This window comes from Sylvia atricapilla, chromosome 2 (assembly GCF_009819655.1).
Source record: "Sylvia atricapilla isolate bSylAtr1 chromosome 2, bSylAtr1.pri, whole genome shotgun sequence".
Lineage (NCBI taxonomy): Eukaryota > Metazoa > Chordata > Aves > Passeriformes > Sylviidae > Sylvia > Sylvia atricapilla.
The window spans coordinates 36,516,967-36,537,885 of record NC_089141.1 but is presented as its reverse complement, the minus strand read 5'-3'; the positions used below and the strand labels follow the sequence as shown (position 1 = coordinate 36,537,885).

The 20,919-nt window shown below is 40.5% G+C and overlaps 1 protein-coding gene across 1 annotated transcript in view; it reads left to right on the top strand.

Moving 5' to 3' along the window:
* The window catches only part of SESN3 (sestrin 3), a 39,340-nt gene that overhangs the window by 3,030 nt on the left and 15,391 nt on the right, over positions 1 to 20,919 (top strand). Inside the window, exon 2 of the mRNA XM_066312941.1 lies at positions 20,518 to 20,583. Coding sequence (XP_066169038.1) covers positions 20,518 to 20,583 — 66 coding nt within the window. The remainder of the gene's footprint in view (positions 1 to 20,517; positions 20,584 to 20,919) is intronic.

Sequence of the window (20,919 nt, the reverse complement as noted above, 5' to 3'; positions counted from 1 at the left end):
AAATAAATGGAAGAATGACCAAAACAAGACAAATAGCTCTGGTTCATGGGATGGATGGGCAGCCTTTGTAACAAAACTGTATCATACCAGTAGGAAAAGTGTTCAGCAGGGCATAGGAGTGCTGTTTGCTGGATGTGACTGAGAGTTGCTGTCACTTCAGTAACCAGGACAGCTCCAGCTCTCCCCTTTGAAAATGCAACATGTAGGGGCAGGGGAGCTCCAGGGTGTTATCCTAGAGCCTGGTGGAAACCCAAGGTTGTCCTGCCTAAACAAAAGCAATATCCCAAGCAAGAAAGAAGAGAATGTTATATAGGAAGAGTTCAGTATTTCTTTGGATAAATAACTGCTTCAGGAAGGCTTTTAGGAATAAGCAAAAAGTCTTCAAGGGGTGGAAAAATCCTGTTATGTCAGGAAATGTAGGAACAGGGAGGATTTGCCAACGGTTCAAGTTTGGTTCAAATTGCAAAGCATGTGTGAAGTAAAAGGTTCTTTTACATGTACATACAAATTGGTAGGACAGAAGAGAAAAGTAAAAACATGGTTCCAGGATTAAATGTTTAGTTTGTGTTAGATTTTAGTGAGGAAGATAGAAGGGCAGTGGTAAGGGGGGGTGACAGGGACCTGTGGTTTAAAAGCAACCTTCATTGTTGGCAAGGTGGAAGTGGGCCTGACTTAGCTGACCCTCCTGGCTTGAGCCAGTGTCTGTGCTGGAGTGCAGCATAAAGGCATATGAAATCCAGGACTTTCCTGGTATTTATAGACCTACTCAATCAGGGTGATTCTGTGAGAGGAGAAATGCCCATAAAAATAATGGACATATTTTGCTCCTCATCCTCCCATGCCTGTCTCCTTCCTTAGTACAACTCTCAATACTGTACAAAGTTACTAAAGCAAATATGAAAAAAATATGTATGGCATGATGTCCCCAGAAGCAGGTCATGCTAGACTAATGCAGTGGTCTTCTATTGATAAGACAGCTGCTAGAGTGTCCTCTTCCATAAGCTTTGAATGGACTAAAACTGCACTGTAGTCATTAAACATCTGAAGTAACATCAAAGGTTGAGCTTGACACTGCAACTCAATGCAAATTAATAAATGTTTGTATTTGCTAACATCAAATGTTCTATATCTCAAAAAGTTTAACTGGGTTTGAAAATTATTTGGGCAAATTCATAAGAGAAAAATTAAATAAGGCATGTAAATGTGGAATAGTAACACCTCTCAGTATAGCTTCTGTATACCTTCCTGGCTGTTACATGTATCCTATTGTTCCCTGACAGCCACAGGTTACTGGGCAGGAGGGACTTTGATCTGACACAGTTGGTCTATTTTTCTGTTACTGTTAATTACGGTGATTGGGAACTGATGAGAATGGGAATTAGGGTGAGCCATGCTGAAAGGAGAAGTCACTGTGCTGAGAGGACAGTACAGATAATAAATGTTGTTGGTGTAGAGAGAGAGGGACATTTCATGGTGAGCTGGGAGATCTTTAGCACTGGCATAGTTAAAGTGGTGTGAAACCTGGTAGTGTGAAATGTGAGACTTACAGGCTTGGCTGTTTGCTGCTCATCACTTTGAACAGGAGCAGCTTCTTGGAAGGAGCAGGGAGAAGGATGTCGATGCAGGAGGACCAGCACCTTACTGTCACCCTGCAGGGCTGTGGTATTGAAGAGGAGGGAAGCTGGGAAGGATACACCCTAACTAAACAGGCACAGAGGGGAGCTGGCTGGGTGCTGGGAGAAAGGGTGTGCTGATTTTACAGGAAGAAACGAAAAAGGTTTGGTTTTTTAATCCAGCAGAAACAAAGGCTGAGAGGGGATATGATCAGTGTCTATAAATACATCTCATGGTAAGAGCAAGTGAGGAGAAATTAGCTAAAGAGTAGATGGATGTAATATAGTCATAAATACATTTAGGCTGGATAATTAAAGTGTCCAAAGGTACGAGGATCTGGAAGAGTTTGTTCTAGGTCTGATGCTGCCAAAAAAAGCACCTGCTTTTAAGATAGAAAAAAGTGTGAATGTCATTAAGTGATGCAGTGCTTACAATAGCACTAGCCTAGGCTCAGGGAGCTGAGGTCATATCCCTCCCCCACCCCTCCCCCCCGAAAAAAGGAAGAAAAAAAAAAAAGAAAAAAAACAAACAAAAAAAAAAGACACACTTTCATTCACATTATTGTTCAGTTGTTCAGAGTGGGTAAGAAAATAGCCCAAAAGTGAACCAAAAATAGTTTAATGTCAGGTCTCATAAGCCTGTGTAAGCTAAAATATGTGTCACCATGAGTCATGAAGATGCATTGAGATGCTGTTACCTGCACTGTAAAAATCAAGAGGCCTTTCAAGGATATCTCAGCTATTTTGAGGGAAGTCAACCTGGTTCAGTCTATTCTGAGCATAGGGAAATCAAAGTTGCTATGCCTGTGCTTGGAAAACACCCTGGCTTTTCCACAATGCAGCATCTTTTTTGGTTGTTGTTGTTGAGTTGCACAGTCTGGTTGGCTTTGGAAATCTGATTAACAAACCTTGGCTGTCACAAAGAATCTTATTTTTTAAAACCAAATTATGTCATCTATATTTTGATGCCTCTTAATAGTAATCTCTCTTCACATTGTAGGGGATGTGAGGACTTGCCTAGATGGCTTTAAATCTCCAATGTGTTTCTTCTTAAGGAGTTCTCAAAATGATTTGCAAAGTCTGTCATGAAAAATCGACTCTGTTTGCATTGGTTCTAATTTTAGTAACATTCTGTTGTGTAAAACATTGTGTCTGCCTTCAGTGTTTGTGTCTTCCAGTCCCCTGGAGCACTGGGGGAACATGGTGAAACCTGCTCAGGTCACTTCTCCAAATAATCCTGCATGCAGAGCTGAGAGGACGAGATGGAATTTTTAGGATCCAAAAGTGTAAAGTTATAAACCAAGAGCAACAAACCAAACTTTTTAGGGCAGTTAAAGTTAGAGCGACAGGTCCCTCACTCTCATAATTCAGTCTTACTTTTTGTCAAAGGATTTGATAAAAACCCTCCCAAAAAACTAACAACTAAGAACGAGGTTCTTTCCTGTGAAATAAATGCAGTGAAAATCCAGAGCTGACTGGTTTCTCTCCTTCCCCACCCTCACAGGTGTGAGGATCCAAATCCAGTAATTTGGATCTTTTCACAGTCTGACCCATTTAACTGATTGTTCTCCTATCCCCAGTGTAGAGTCTTTGTGTCCTGAAATCAAAGGGTGGTATTACTCTTTGCACATGTATGCTGGTCCTGATGCTGCCTGGGTTCTCCTACTTTTGCCTTAAAAACTGCTGTAAATAAATTTCCTTGTGTTTTCCTAGTTTTACTGGCTGAAAATGAGATGGCAGAACTATTAAATTTTCATTAGACCTGTAATGAGAGTAGCATGAGTGAAATGAAACTCTGGTGAACGACGCTGTTTTGCAATGAAAAGCTGTAAGAGGTGGCCTTGGAGCAACCATGCTCATTTAGAATAGTCATTCTCTTTAAAAAAAACAAAAGCAAAAACACAGTCTTCTCTGAATTACAGGGAGGGGAGAGAGGTGAGAAAGGAAAGAAAGTGGGCAGGAGGATCTTCTTCAAAAGAAACTTTGAGGTTTAGTGTTGGGAGTGGGTTAGCCAAGTGTGGAGGTTGTCTTCTGCTAAGATTTACTTCTGCCGGTGGGAGTGGAGCATTGCATTAGCCAAATCACAGGCTGTGGTTTGGAGATGTGGACTCTGTGAACATTTCCTTTAAATTTATTCATGTTACTTAATTAGGGCTTCAAATCTCACGTCTCTTTAAATGGCAGTGTTTTGAAATCTGAAAAAATAATATGGTTCATTAAGCATCCTTGGTTTTTCCTCTCCCACATTGATGAGGGAGCTGCTAATACTCATTTAGTTCTTTTTTTGAATCATTTTTTTTCTGGCTAGGGAGATTTGAGAAAGAGAAGATGGTGGTATAATTCTCCCCTGGCTGTGCATAGCCGGGGTCTGGAGATTTTATTATCAGATTTCCATTTACCGGGCTGGAGAATAATGAGGGATCTCAAGCATAGTTTGCGTGTCCGGGCTGAATATTGGCTTTTGTCTAAGTGGGTCAGGATGGACCGGGGGGAAATGGGGCATTTTCAGTAGAAAAGAAATTCAAATTGTCAGGAGGGAGACCTCGGTTAATGAGAAATTGCACCTCATCATCCTCAGAAAAGCTGGTATGGAAATAATAATTTATGCTATTTAATTTCTCTGTTCTTTGCAGGTGTTCCTGTTTGTATGCAGAGGTGCTTCCCATTGTTGTCTCTGCAGCCCATCCTGGTAGTCTTAGTGCTTTGAGTGGAAGCTATAGGGAATGTAATGCAGATGAGTCAAATTGTGAAATGCCATTACAGGGAGGTAGGGATGCTCTCCACAAACGATTTTTTTCTGATTGCCTATCAGTCTGTAATGAAATACATTACAGATAGTTCAAGAAATGTTATGCAGTTCCTGGTATGCCATCCTGGGCAGACCAGTGTTACTGATAATAGGGGAGGCTGTGCTGAAGGAGTATTAATTTTAAATGTCTCTGTTAATCACTAGTTTCAAAAATTTTTATAGGATGCTTCTTGCATATCAGACATTAGATAACTTTGGGCAAAATACTGGTATAGATTGTAGTGAATATTTTGTGTTTATGAAGCTGAAAAACTATTTGTTCCTGCTGCAGACCGTATCAACCACTGATTTGTCAATATCTTCGTTCTCACATTTTTCTTAAATTGAGAGGAATGTTTTTGAAGCATGGGCTTTTTTCTTGTAGGGCATAATCTTTGTGGCAGTCATGGACTTAAGTTAGGGAGAGGCTGAATTTGGTGTATGTGATGGTGTTTAGAGTAAGAGACAGAAGTCAGTGCTCTTAATCTAGTGAGATATCTTAATTCTTTCCTGAATGTCCCTGGTTACCTGAAATAAGGTAAGATAAATAAACAGATACAACCTCCTGATTAAACACCTTTTGTTGTTGTCAATGCCTCTCATATTACTCTTATGGTAAGCATCTTGTTTTGTTAGACTAGCAATGGATTTCTAATGGATTCTAAGCTCAGCCCCCGACCTTTTGAACTTGGTAATAGTGTGAGACTACTTGCAGTCCCCTTCCTCAGGGGATCAGGTGGTAAAAAATAATAATGGAGTGGAATATGAAGTATTCCTGGCTTCATGTGTTGGGAGTAGGCTGGAACAGAAGTAATAAGTCTTTATCACAAGGGAGTATGGTGTGGTCAGTGTGTGTGTGGACCAACCTTTGGCTTGTGGTTTAAGTCTTCCAAAATACACAAATGTTAGGTTAACCTGTATGAAAGCCAGCAGGAATCACATTCATGAGAATTCTTTGGAGTCACAGATCTCTGTTACCTCTGCAAGTGCGAAAGACATTTGGAAGAAAAATAAAAGGTAACTTAAAAATCAGGTTTTCATCTATTCAGAATGAGCAATAAAGTCATAAATACAGTAAATATGTCTCAATTGCTGCAGTTTGGAATCAAAATGCGTAATTGTGTATCTGTTTTAAAGCGTATTAAGTTTCAAATTAGTCTTGTCATGAAACTGGAGAGAAATGTAAATTTGTGCCACATTTAACACTTTATAGGATGGATTAAAATGGTTCCTTAGAAAGGAGGAATGGTTGCAAGAGTGACTCCTCACTTAACATTTTCAAATGAAAAATTCATGCTCCTGAACAATTGCACATAACTTCAGTAAAACAAAGTTATGTTCATGACAATAAAGGAATACAAGCTGTCTTGGTGGAAACCATTCTAGAGCAGTACACAGCTGCTTACTCAAAATCATCATTTATTTGTCTCTGGGCAGTTTATTATTGCATTGGATTTGCTCTAGCTGATACCAACAAAACAATTGAAAGCCAGCATATGTTCTCTCCTCCATATGAATTCTGTAGTTAAAAACTGTTTAATAAGACAGTCTTAACAGTGTTGAACCTAATTAAATAGCACGTGCTTGTAAATATGTTTAATATCTCCTGCTGTAGCATGTGGTAAAGGGAATATAGTTACATTATTGTCTAAATGTATCTGGAGGGGTTTTGGCCATATGGTTCTAAATCTGTTTTAAAGTAATTATGCCTATTAACTAAAAAAATAAAAAATATTCCCCTCTGAGTTGATTGACATTCCTCTCAGTAAAGCACCCTCATTGCTGATTAGAGGTGTGGAAATAGTAATTTGTTCTAGCATTTAGAAATTTGATTAGACCTCTAATGAAATGGAGCGCCTACATGCTGTCTAAATATTCTACCTGACACCAGCTGGATCTCATCCAGTGTGGAAGAACACTTGAAATGTTGCTTTAGTACAATATGTTTTGTGTCTTGAAGTCAACGTGCTACCTGCATGCAAATACCCACTGGCTATTCAGCAGGCAGAGCAAACCTTGTGCCTCCCTGGAAATCAGCGTCAGGATGTGATTGTTCCACTGATTACCTGACTGCAATATCTGGTTTGGAGTTAGAAAATTAAGGCAACTGTTTATAGAGAAGCACCCATACTACTAACTCTGTAAGCTGGACTTCAGGTGGCTGTGCACATGTTATACACAACTTGATGTGTATATGAGGCAGAAACATGCTGAAGTTCCCAGTTTGTCCGGGTTGTTGTCTAGAAATAAGGTGACAACAACACACTATATAAATAGGAATTTAAAGTTGAAGCACCACATTTCTCTCCCTGTCATGAGCCAACTCGATCATTTCCCTCCAAAAGCTGATTGCAACACCCTTTACGTGCAGTGACAGCTGTTTGACCACCCATGTTTTTTAAATCCTCTTTAATTCAGTTGCAGCCATTTTCCTTCTAGACCATCATGGCTAGAAAAACCTGAGTTGGGACTCCTGTTAGTATCCTGTGGTGCAAGCTTCCAGTCCCAAGTGGTAGGAGACATATCAAAATACTTTATGAACACTTGAGGTGCTTGATGTTCATTAGTCAACAGTTCATTTTGACCGATTACCTTCTCCCTGTGAAATCCAGAAGACAGGTCTAATGCATATCACTAGAATCAGATACGGCCTTTTGTGTACTTTCTTGTGTTTATTTTTTGGGGGTTTTTTTTTTTTTTTTCAGTTCTGTTTCTCCAGCATATTTAATGTTTTTTCATTTTGCAGTTGCCACATTTAAGCAAATGCAGCAGAATGGCAGAACCAGAAAAACTCCTGAGTAGTTTATGCCGTATTAATGCTTTAGAAAATATTTTTCATCCGCTTTTCCCTCCGGAAAACCCAAACAAACTGTTCAATTATATTTGTATTTTAGGTTTTGTGTTACTGGGTAAAGACTGGATGAGGCGGTAACATTGGGGGTCATTCAAGTAGGACCTACTTTGAAATAAGTGACTTCCATTCCAGCAATTTAAAACTTGTCTCACCTCTGTGCTGGTGCTTGACAAGTAGTTAGGAGGAAAGGTGTGTTGGTTGAAAAGGTCAACTTTACATAATTAAAGGTTGAAGAAGCCTGCAGCTGGCATTGTAGTTCTTCAGGAGAGATGGAGCTTGGTGCCTCTTCCACCAGGGCCAAGTCTAAGTGGAAGGAAAGCAGCCTGCAGCCATGGAGGGTATACTGGGAGCATCTTTCACACATAGGTTAGAAAAGCAAGAGGGGAGCGGAGGCGGAAGGAGGGTCTCCCTCCATACTCCTGCGCTTTAGGCCACTTACGCAAAAGGTATTAGATAAAGGTGTAGTTACTTGACCTATTTATCCAACAGAAACCTGCCATACAAGCAAAAGCAGTTTGACTATCCAGTGCTGTTACTGTTTTGTATGGGACACTCCTTTGAGTTAAGCTGTGCCTCATGAATACATAGAGGCAGCATCCAGCCATCCAAAATTATTAATTTGTCTTGTTTGTGAGGATAGGTCTATGGCCTCAGTTCTTGTTTCTCAGAAACGTTGGACGAAAAATTGCATGGTCTCACGTCTGTCTGTATAGCTGGTAAAGCTGGTACAAGTAAAGGCTGTGAATGTGTCTCTTAGGAGCTCAGGTTACTCTGTTGAAAAGGTCTCAGTTTGGGGACAAGTTGACTGGAGAGCAGTGGAGAACGTTATTAGGCAGTGTGTGTTAATCACTCTTCCATAGCTACAAAAGTCTTTATTCAAGCAGGGTATATATAAAATAAGTGAGCTTATTATTTCTTCATTACTTGCTGGTGCTTTTTTTTTTTTTGTAGAGTTAAGTCACTGAACTGTAGCAAAAGCCCTCTTAGTAAAAGTGTAGGCAGGACTCCGAGAAAATGTTAGCACCTGCCAGCAGAGGGTGGAGGTAAATCTGAGGTTCTGCCAATCTGCTGGCCTGCGTGGCTGCAGAGAGTAGCTGATCTGTCTCTGGACAAGTTCTGTATTTACATGCAATAAATCTTGTCTAACAGTTAGGAGTCTTCATTTTTGAAAATCAGCATATCTTTTAAGCTCTGTCATGAAAATACATTTGGATCTTAGGTCTTTGCTGCCACCAGCTCTGCTACATTAAGTCAGTGTGTTTTGGAGATTGTATCTCACTAATGACTCACTTTGGTAAGATGGAGCTTAAGATGCAAAATGTTCTTTGGAAAAAAAAAAAAAAAAAAAAAAAAAAAAAAAAAAAAAAAAAAAAAAAAAAAAAAAGAAGAAGAAGAAAGGGGAAGAAACTGCCTGACTGCAAGAATTCTTATGGTCGTTCCAGCACGTCGGTGGCTTGCGAATGTGCTACTGAGATGAAGTCTTTCCCTGTCTCTCTCTTATCCAGACTTTCCCAGACTAATCAAATGTAAAACAGTGTGTCAGCTCCCTGCTCATTGTAAAACAGTCTCCTGCCTTTGCAAACAAGACTCTTTGGAGAAATAATTTGTTCTAATTTGTGATCATTTAAGGATTTCCTATCAGGTAAAAAATCAAAAGGACTCACCCATGGTTTTCTGTCTGTGGCCTTAGCACCTATAAGATTTTCCTGGGCTTCCTTCAGGAGACTGTGTAAGAAGACTTACTTCAGTAAACTCAGAGGCATGGTGTGGATGCCACCTTCTTCTGAAAAATGCTTACAAGTCAACTAATCAAAAGAGGCTTAAACTCCAGGCTTAGACAGCAAGGCGCTTGCTCTTGGAAATTGTACCTTTAGGCTAGAGGTAAAGCGTGTTAGTCAGGGAGATTTTATTTTTGTCTGGCACACTCTCTCTCTCTGAGTCATCAACCAAAGAAAGATGGCAAAAAAAGGTGCTTTTCTTAAAGCAGGAGGATGTTGCTCCCTTTGGATGTCCAGGAGGGCTGTCCTTTCCCAGGCAGAGCAAGGAGAACAGCTTCAGTGTGGTTTACATTATTTGAACTGTTGCAGAGATAGTCAGTGATCATCAGTTGTACATAAGCATTTGTCTAAGAAACTTGTGCCAAGGGGGCTTCTCATTTTCTTTTAAAAGCTTTTCAATGGATTAACTTGGAATTTTAAGGAATGTGGGCCACAAATTTTGCTATGAATTAGAAACCTTATGACAGGCTCACGTGTTAATATTTAGATGTTGTCTTGAATGTTAATGCAAAAATGGCTTAGTTAAAGTTCTTCATGGTGAGGTAGCATAGCCAATATGTTCTTGTATACTTCCACTACCATCCAACTAAACAAACATCATCTGCCCATCAGGTGAGTAGTGAGGGTTCATAAGTATATTGTCTTTTTGTTTTAAGGCTTAGCCTTTTTTTTTCTTCACCTTTTTCAAATCTAAACTGAGGAAACTTCTGATGAGGTGCATTCAGAAAAGGGGAATAATAACACTGGCTTTCTAAAACCATGTTAGTAAAGAACTGAAGTGTGATGTACTTCAGATTCTGAAGTAAATTATATGATACCACCTGTGTTGAACAGACAGTGTAGGAATGGGCTCACCCAGGCACTAAGGAGCTCTGTAACATGGCCTGCATCATCTACTCTGTATTAGCACATTGCTTATTTCTATAATTTCATTGCTTATTTCTATAATTTTTAGTTTAGCTAAAATGCCTCCTTGCTTGGGCATGCCAATTCCTATCTCAATGAGGAAGTAGGTTCCATTTTTTCATAGGACATAAAGAATAAGTAGTATTTTTGAGCCAGTCTGTTGCAGATATATGACAGCATTAGGGCAGATACAGTGGGTCAGATTGAAACTCAGACTCCAGTCTCTGACAGTGGCCAAGGGAAGATACCGAAGAAAAGAGACACAAAATGGAGCAGTTTGTTATGCACTCCCACAGCACTATCTCCCAGGCTCCCAAGTATTCACCATTTGTAAACTTCCTGAGCTGGAGGTGAAATTTCCATATTTAATAACTATTCTTGTATTTCGCTTCCATGAACTTGAACACTTCACTTTTAAACACACACTGGCTTTTTGTCCATAGCATCTTACAGCGAGGATTTCCACAGCTTAGTTGCACATTATGGAAAAGGCTAAGCATCTCTGCTTGAGCTTGTCACCTGCTGGCTGGTTCATAATCTTTTTATTGGAGGTGGCAGAAGCACAATATGCATGGACTGTGACAGCACGGAGGCAGTCAATTAAAATTATTTGACATGCTTGTGACAGCAACATCAGCAGTTCAGAGTTGCTGTTTCCAAGACTCAAGCTACTGCGTTTCACAATCCTGTATGAAAAAGAGAGCAGAAAACTAGCTGAGGGAGCTCCAGTACTGAGCAGAGCACATTTCCCTCTTTAATCTGTGTGAGAGGATTTTGTTTTCTGAATTTTGGCGAGTTACTTGCATGATGCTTAAGGTAGTTCCTGCACACAGATTCAAAATAACTGCTATGATCATTTGGTACATAAAAGGTATGGGAAAAGCAATTTGAAAGCCCATGCTTGTGCCATTTGCTTGACTTTCTTATGTCTCTGAATAGAATTTGGCTTAATGTAGTACTTGGTTAGTGGAAGGTGCTTGGGAGTGTGTCTGCAGCAGCATTTACTACTGAGCAAAGAGATGGTGTCCTAGAAATTTTTATCAAGCTGAAAACTCTACAAGGACACAGACTTACCAAACAGGAGTGTTGGCAGAGACACATGCCAGGTTTATTTCTGGAATATGGGGCTTCTGCTCATGTACCTAGTCCCTGAAATGCAACGAAGAAGCACCTGTGATACGCTCCAGGTAGCAAAATGTGTCTCTGCAGCAGGCTTGCTGCTCTTCTGATAAAATTCAGACTTCCTACTTATGTGTCCTGGCTCAATGGCCGATCAGGGCAGCAGGCAAAGTGCACCTCCTACTGAATTTTAAAAGAACAACTACAAGAAGAGTAATCTGTACAGTGATATTGCAGGGTGAAAAGTAGTGGAAATACCTGGGAAGCTGGATTGTGTGATCTAAAATTTCATAGTTACAGGTCAAACAGGTTTTCACATTGAAATAGTCCTCAACCTTTGCTGCCTTTAGTTAAATTCTGCGGTGTATTTCCACCACATATGGCTTGTGAAGATTTTTCAGTGTTTGGTAGTCTGTAAACATGAAGTCTTTGACATAAGTCACAAACATTGCTTGAGTAACACCTTAGGCAGCAAAATACTTTCTTTGGCCCAGAGACCAGTGCAGGAGACCTTGTTGCTTTTGATAGTCTATCATACAGGTAAGTTTAAGCTGAGAAGAAAACAATTTTAGTGAGCTGGTGCAGAGGTCAGAGCCCAGCTTCCTTCCCTGCCACTGTGGGGGACTGAGATGCTAATCAGAGGAGGATACTGTTGTTATTTTTGCCATTAAAGTGCTATAGTAAGACTCCATACTTGCTGTGAGCAGATCTCTTTATGTTCACTCTGAGCTGTCAACTTCATCCTTTCAAATGGAAACTCAGCAGTGTCTGACTTAACATTTCTCTGGTTTCTCAAGCCTGTTGTGCAGCAGAGTTTCATTTGCCTGCCTAACTCAGGGATTGTTAACCAAGGACTTCTTCAAAACCAGTGAAGCCAAGAACTTCTTTAAAGCTGACTTGTAGAAGAGTCGTGCTAGCAACTGCAGTGTAGGCATAACCCCCAAGAGTCTCACCTTGGTAAAAATCCAAATCCTAATGCTTAGGGCACACTGTGCCTAAAATATCTCTCTCTGCTCTTTGTCGTAATAAATGCAACACCAGTAACAAAGAGGAGAGATAAGAGAATGCAGCCTTGATGACAGTCCCTAGTTAAAAATTGACCCAGTCTGTTTTTACAGTAACATGTTGTTAAATGCGTCTTCTTTTCCATAAACCCTTGGTGATGATGGTGTCTGCTGAAATACTGTAGCACTTGAGGATTTTCTAGCATGAATTGCAGTGGAGTCCTTTCAAGACTTTCTTTAAAAAATTGTCCAAGTGTTGTGTAGTATACTGCCCTTACATTAATTTAGTGTTTCAATCATTTATCATTTTTGAAATACTTGGAAAAATCAAAAACAAAAAGCCTCCACACCTTGTACCACTTTCTTAACAGTAGGAGGATGCCATTTTGCATTTACAGTATGGATGAATATTATTCTATTTTGCTTGCTTACAAGCCATGTCTTTTTAGACAATAATTCTATTAAAAATTCGGTAGAGCATTCTTGGGAGACAGTTCTGCCAGAGATACATGATGGATTTGCATAACCCCAGGGGTCTTTCTCTCTTTTTGTTTTTTAATCTCCAGTTGGCAGTGTGCCCAATAAATCAAATGTGTGTGTGTTTATGAATTGAAGTATTTAACCATTCAATTACTGTATTGTAAAGAGGCTGTGCTCTCAGTCATTAATTTAGGTATTAATTCAGGCCTGTCAAAGCAGCTGCTGTTCTGCACTTTCTAGCAAACGTTTGTTGTACCTGTTGGCAGTGTTCTGGTGCATGGGTTCAATGGGGAAGTCAATCCGCTCTCTCTATCAGAGGATGGAGGGAGGCCACCCGTGTGACCACAGTCACTGCCCTTGCCCACGCTGAGCCTGCAGCCTCCTGAGCTCATGGGACCCTTCTGGCAGAGCAAAACCAGGCTTAGTTAGATGGGCTGTGCTCAGGCAGGACAAGGCAGCCCTCTGCATGGAGGCAGGGGATTAAAGGATATGCTGTGGTGCTTCAGAGATCCTATCCTGGCTGATGAGAAGGCAGATTAACTCAGTGCAGTTTTGCCAACTTAATGGCTAAAGGCTATGTTCTCCAAACTAGATAATACTGGTCTGTCTCAGTATGTCAGATGTGGACTAAACCTGAAGGTGGAAGGGAGCCAAGGTACAGATGAAACAAGTCCCAGCTAAAACCACTGAAGTTTTCTAACTTTTGCTCTTTGTATCTGGTGCTGTTGAAACATAGAAAATGCTCTTCTGCCATGCTTGTAGTGTACTGAATCATCTAGACATTCACTCACATGATCTTCTGTCCTGAGGGCAGTTCTTGAGGAGCACACAAACTCCAATGTTACTGCTGGGTGTGAGGGGAGGGAAGGAGGTTGAGTTCTGGAACTTAAGGGTGGATGAGAGAAGCATTGTTTCTCCTTTTTTCTATTCTACCCACAATTTTGGTTTTGGTTTTTTGAGCAGTTTTTTGAGTGTTTTTTTGAAGGCTTGGTTTGTTTTTTTGAAGGCTGAAGTAGACCAGAAGGCTATTTGTTGTCTGCTGGTGATACGTGTTTTGCTGGTCTTCAGACCAATATCTGGTTAGCCATGAAGTCCTGTCAGTCTATGGTGGAAATTCAGGCTTTTGCATGACACAGTTGTTCTTTCTCATCCTGAGTTAGATATCACCTTCCTTTTTTCATTTTAACCAGCAGGCAGTTGGCTATCTCAGATTTGGGTGCCTGTGTTTGGTCAGTTGTGTTTCATCCTTGGTATCTGAGAATGATTTGGGCTGAGAATGAATAAAAAATCAGACTTTGAGTATTGGCTTATATTAAATGGAAGTGATTCTCAAGCAACAAGGAAATAGAAAAAGTAGTTGTTTGTCTCTCATCCTTTTCAGGTGTTAATAATCAGTGTTTGGGTTTGGCTTGGCACCCTTAGTTGAGCAAAGTTTCTTGTGAAGGTCATTCTATTTTTCTGTGTAGGAGCCTCAGACTTACTTACAGTGCTAGATGTACTCTGAACTTCAGTCAATATTAAGTTACAGGTGTGTCTTTAACTTGATACTTCTAGATCTATTGTGACCTAAAAAAATTTGTGAAATACAGTTCAGGTTTCTTAAATAGTGTTTTTCAGCATACTTGTTACTCTGACGTTTGACTTGCAGTCCTTGTCTGTGTGCTCCTAGTTGCAGTTGGAGGTTGGTTTTGGTTCGTAGGAGTGATCTCCAGGAGAAGGAGGGAGATCCAGCAGTAGGAGTAGTAAGGATTCAGATGTGGGTGTGCTTTATGGAAAAGGTGATAGGCTTTTCTGCCAGTAAGTTCGTGTTCTCTGCTGAGTTTTTCTATCGTGGGCTGAGCGTTCCGGATATCTTTCAAAGAAGAAGGAACCATTGTGGGACTTCTCCTGCCTGACCATCCATCTTAGGTTGGGTAGAAATTGCTGACCTTTGGTTTCTAATTAGTGTGGATTGTGTTCTTAATAGCTGGTGGAGGGATGGGAACTTGGGATAGGCTTCCTTTTATTGTGTGAAATCCAAAAGGGCTGTAACCTGTTACCAGAGCAAAAGCTCTCCATCAATTGTACTATATTGGCTCTCTTCCCAGCTCTTTGCACCACTTCATCAGCTGTGAGGCACAAAGATGCCAAATTCTTAATGTTAAAAGTTACTGGTTTAAGTATTTTGAAATGCTGTTCCATTTAAAAAATATTTCCTGCTGTTTGACTTCCTCTGCTAATTTTCATCTTTATGGCTTAGTTTGCATTTTTGGAGTTGGACAGTCTGTTAAGAGGAAGAAACTGTTGCAAAATCACTTGAAATATCCCTAACAAATAACCGTAGGCTAGGACTTTTGCTTTGTGAACTCTCAACTTTTTGACGTTGTTTGTTCTGAACATTTCTTTTATTGCTTCTGGAGTTATATCCTGGGTTTAATTATAGGAATGGGTCAGCTCTAAGGAGGAGTTCTGCACTGTCAGCAAATAAATTATTATGCATCATTCAAATCAATGCTCTTCACATTTTTGTCTTTTGGCTTTTCCTTTTCTACAGAAACTGTTCTGAATAACAGGACACCAAGGTTTACCCTTCAAACGCATATCTAAATTTTTGAAGTTGCAATGCAAACTTTATGTGAGATGAATTGTAGATATGTTCTGAAGTTATAAGGCTCCCAATTTTATTACATTAGATGCCATAAACAGACTTTTTTTTTCTTTAAAGAATTATAAATCAGTAAATTGTTGTCAATGAATGTCAAAATTTCACAGCTTTGCTGAATATACTTCTTTGTTCTTGTCAATCAGAGTCTCCCAGGATAACTGACATGTGAAGACAGGTAAACTGTGACTAGTGAGTTTTCATTTTAGTCAACGACACTGTGTAGTTTTAACTATTACGTCAGTCCTCTGAAAATTTACAACAAATAATAAAGTTACCACCTAAAATGAATTGGATACATCCTAAACTTCTGCCACATTTCTAAACTTCTCTTCCTCTGCCAAAGTTGCGTGGCTAAATTAAAATGCAACTTGGCGTGCACAGAAATAAACAAAATCCCTCCTGCATCCTAAGGAAGAATTTGAGTAAAAGTAGATGGTAAGACACAACCAGTGTTCAGATAGCTTTTTTTTTTAATGCTTTCTTCTGTTTTCAGTGAGAATAGAATAAGCAGATGGTCCAGTATGACTGTATGACTAAAATTATGTTACAATTTGCTGAAAATGAGAGCATTTGACTGTAATTAGAGCCAGTCGAGGTAGACCCTGTTTCAAGATCCAAGAACCAAAAGTGAAAATGTGTTCAGTAACAACAGTGGGAGGAGGAGAAACCAAGTTTGTAGGTAGGGTTTTAATCAGCAGCAGCAAATAATGCTGCTTGTAATGTGTATTAAAGTTAAAGTCATTTATGCCTGTCGGCTGAAAACCAAATGCGGGCTCCATAACTTTAGGTCTGTGAGATTGAACTGGCGTATTTTGAGTGTGAAGAACTGTAACATAAATCTGAAGCTGGGAAAAAACCCAATTCCTTTGGGAAGATTCAGCCCCAGATAGGGAATCCTAAATCCAGTTCTCCACTCCCACCCAGTGACAGACTTGATTGAGATTATTGCTGCAGATGGTAATGAGTATTTTAAAGAGATAGACCACTGTATTTAAATAACAATGATCCTTACAAATGCTAGATGGTAGCAAAATTGCATGTAGATTATAATATAAGAAAAAGTGTAATAAATAAGTTACTCATTCTCCTCCCCCCAAAAAACCATTTCTGCTTGTTTAGGAAAAAGAGTTTTTCCTCAGGAGAAACTAATTTTGGGACACCCTTAGGATTTATATTTGACCTGGTGTCATTTATTATCCTGATGTCTTGGCAGTGGTGGCAGATATTGTGAGAGTGGAGGCTCTGAGAGCCTTCATGGGTGTTTCCCAGACCCCTGCCCTGAACTGGGAGTTTGCAGGGCAGCGTTGCCATGGCTCACAAAATTCCCTCTTGAATGTTTCTTCCCTGTGATTCCCCTCTCCCCTTCCCTTTGAAGCACGAACACCTTGATGTCAAATCCAGGATGAATTAGATTTTGTGTGCCGTGTGTGTAAGAAGCCCCCATGCACCCGTAGCAGTGCACTTGCTTCTTTCCCATGTTTTCTGAATAGGTAGATCTTCAGAAGTACTTCCTAAAGCAGCTGTTTGATCAACCCCACCAGCTAGCACTTCCATTCTCAAACAAAACAGCCTCCTTTTACAGCTTGCTAAAAATAGCCATTTCTTTAAAGCCTGAGGACACAGTGATTCATGTGGTGGTGAAGAGGAAGAAAGGTTATTTCTTTTGCTTTAGGCTTTGGGAGGAAAGCCGCTGTGCTATCCCAGTGCCAGCAGGGCTCATGTTTGCTCCTCCTTAGCCTTCATGGCCACATCACCAACCCCAGTGGCCTTGGCATTCCTTGCTCTGCCACCGCAGCCTGGCAGCTATTTGAGATGCAGGTGCCACATCCCAGTGCCCATCTTGGCTCTGGAGGGAAGGGTGTGCAGTCCCTGCCACAACTGAAAATAAACCCACGAGATGACAAGGTGCAGATTTGTGTCTGTGGGTTTGTGCAGAGCTCACCCAAGGACAAAGGTATTTCTTACAGTTTATAGCTGGGCAAAGGGGGAAATGCTCCTACTTTGTCACCATTCAGATTCCTGCTGAAGCTCCTGACACCGTTGCAAGTGCAGTTTAAGGACAGGAAGAAATCACAGGTACAGCTTACGTAGGATTTTTCATGGATTCCTGCATCAGCTCTCCCGTGCTCCACAGAGGTCTCGTTCTGCTGTCTGACACCGCAGTGTGACAGTGACACTGCTGCTAAACCTGCTCCCAGGCTCTGGCTTCCAGCAGCCCCTCTCTACAGTTCCCTCAGGAACTGCTCAGGCACACATTTTTCTGCTTTGAAGCCCTTCATCATCTCATTCCTTCTGAGGAAACAGCCCTCAAAAAGGTACTAGCCTTAATGTAAATGGAAATTGTTCTTGCTCCAGCAGTGTGTTTCTGGAGGATCATGAAGCAGAAAATGACTGGTAGATGTGTGCGCAACATTTTAGTTGCTGAGCAACCTGTTTCTTTCTTCAGCCTCTTAGCAAAAGAATCCAATTTCAAATAAGATATTTGGGACTCTGGCTGACTTAGTGATAGTTAGTGTAACTTGCAAAGAAAACCAAAATGAACAGAAAACCAAAATGGACAGAAAACCTTGGACAGAAAACCAAAATGGCTTTCTTGGAAAACAAGAAGCTTTGCAAGAATTTTTGCTGTTAAGGACCATAAATCTGCATTGTTCCTTTCTAATTCCCATATACTGTTTTTTGTGTTTGGGTTCATGGGTAGACTTTAAATCATTGTCCTAGATAAAGCATGCCCAGAAGCAGTGGTTCTTATCTGCAGCTCAACAAAGCCAACATTATCTTTCTCAATGCTTGTAAACTTCACATGTTTTTATTAATAGCATCCGGAGAACTTGTGCAACCAGATGATGCTTGCTCCTTTTCTCCTCACAAGCTTGTTTTAACCAGTTCTAATAAAATAAAAGCTTTGGCAAGATGGCAAAATAATCTTTCTTGTTGATGGAAGGGAGGAATATACACTTCTAATATAAAAAAAAAACCCAGCTCCCTGTGAGTGTCTAGTGATAACTCATCAACTTGAATGATCATGTTCTGGCTTTTGGGGTTTTGTTCTTGTTTTGGTTGTTTGTTTTGCATTGGTTTTTTTCCAGGCTTGACTTTTTTTTAAGAATTGCCACCACCCAAAAGGATTTGAATTTTGTTCTTTTTGTAGTAGATTAGCACACATTTTTCATGTCTGACTATCTCCTGGACTTTCTGTCATCATTCACAGGAATTAACTGTTGATATTTGCCTATATTCATCCACCCAAGTACCATTTCCTCCTTTCCTCAGCAGTAGCTTATCTGCAGGCTCAAAGGAGTAATAGCAGTCACACTGAATGGGAAAACAGGGGAATGGAGCCCAGATACTGCTAGAAGAAACAAAGAGATTTTTTTTGCCATGGTCTGGCCTCAAGGACCAGCTTTGCAGAGCCTGAAGAAGGTGCAGATCAGACAGCAGGACAAAGAAGGTTCAGCTCTGGTTTAGACCTGTGCTCCAGCAAAAGCTGACAGTGTACAGCTATCCAAATTGTATCACTCTCACAAGCTACTTTTCCAGATTATTTAGTATGAAATAAAGGTTTTAAGCTTTAAATTCCAGATACCTTCATAAAATAAGTAAAATCCAAGCTTGAATCCAATGTTGGAAAGCATTTATTTTTTTTTAATTTTGGCAGAAATGACTGGCTACTGGCAAGACTGTGTATGTGAGGGCAGAAGATGTCTTCCTGTGCCCTCTGTAACTGTGTGAGGAAGGGGTTGCATGTGCAGATACAAGGACTCTCTTCACAATTTCTTCATACTTTAGATTGAGTACTTTTTATACATGAGAAGTATTTTACAGGATTTTTGGAGCTGTGACAGTAGGCAGCATATGCAGGAAGCTGTCTCCTGGCTGCTGGGCTTCATGTGGTTGATCCAGCTTATTTCTGCATCTTTTAGCAGCTAATTGTTCCAAAGTCACAAATTCAGTTGTCCTGCGAGAGTTTGCTTTGGAACATCTTTGCTGAATTATCATTGCTGATTTTTGCATGTTATTTCTTAATCTAATTTAGAAAGGACAGGATGTTTTTAAGGATCAGGACAATAGTTACACAGCTCCAGTGGCTTAATTTTCCTGCGTGAAAATCAGTGGCACATTCATTATGGAACTGGCACTGCTGTTTGTGCACACAGCAGTTAAGCTTAAAGCCCCCCTGGTAGAGGTATTTAAGAGTCATTTGTTATGGAAAACTTCAGACTTTTATGTTAGGGGCACAAAATACTTAGTATGCAAATCCAGTACTGCTGTTTATGGATAACATATTAAGAGTCACCAGCACTGTGGTTGCAATTAAGGACTTGAGACAAGTGTGCAGCCAGCCAGATAGATGGAAAATAACCCTAAAGAGGAAAAGAAGAAAAGACAAGAAGCAACTGCTTTAAATTATTGCAAGGGAAATCCAGATTAGACATTAGGAAAACTTTAACAGTCTGAGGAGTTAGTCACTGAAATAAATTACCCATGGAGAGGAAGGAACCTCCAGGAGAATTGGACAAGCACTGCTCAGGAATCATGTGGACAGTGTCTGTCCTGCCCTTGACGAGTTGGAGGAGCAGGCAGCCTCCTCAGGTCCCCTTCACTCCTCTGGCTGGCAGCACAGTCTATCTTATCTTAGTCCAGTTTCTTATCCCAAATAAATCAAAAAAGCGCTCTGGCTCTTGTTACACTATCAGCTTGTTCTGTACTAAATATATCCTCCTGCCTTATAGTTGGGGTTTGCACACCAAGGCACTGTGCTCCAGTGCAGCAGTGAGCAAGGTGGCCTTTTCATCAGGTTTCTAGAAAATGCATGTAAATGGGTCTTGCTAGTTTGTTTTTTGTGCCAATATTTGGCACATAAAATTCTTATGCTCCTCACAACACTATGGATCTCATCAAATGCTGATATCGAAAAGAGCCAGCATCTTGCTTATAATTTCCTGAGTGTGGTTTTTTTTTCCCCCTCTCTTTTCAAACTTCCATTCAGTCAAGTAAAATGGCTAATTTTAGCATCATGCCAGATGTTTTGTTGCTGTTGTCTGTGTATCTTCAAACTGGTCTGTAAACCAACTGGGATTAGATTTTTGGGGGTTGTTTCTGTCTTACCCCTGCCCAAAATTGGTGCTGTTCCTTGCCAAAATGAATGCCATTCCTTCATGCAAAGTACAGGCGGATGCAAAGCTGATCTAATGTGGTGTGATGCCATACATCCTCAGTGCACACCCAGGGGGCTTTGAGAAGAGAATTGAATCCAGACCTTGAAGATCTCATCTTGTGAGGTGAATATGTAATTCCTGACAGTGACTGAACTATGGGACTGTTTTGCAGGAAAAGAGAGTACAAGTCTCCCCGCCGTTGACAAGAGGACCAAGTGCCTTTATACCAGAGAATGAAGTAAGTTTGCAGTTAGCTGGGTTTGGGGATGGTTTTGAAAATAATGACACTGAAGGATGGTTCTACGACTGTGGTTGTTCCATGGTACCTAGATGAGCTCCCTTGAAAGCAAAAGGAATGGTTTCTCTGGAGCAGGTTCCAGTGGGTATGATCCACCCCATCCTTTCACACAAGTGGTACTGTTTGACACCCCATCCTTTCACACAAGTGGTACTGTTTGACATCTTTTCTGTCACCAGCATTCCCAGAGACAGCCATGAGTGATAGCTCTGCTCTTCTCGGGTCAGTGTGAACACATTATTTATAATGCCAGACCCGGGGGGAAGCCTGTCCAGC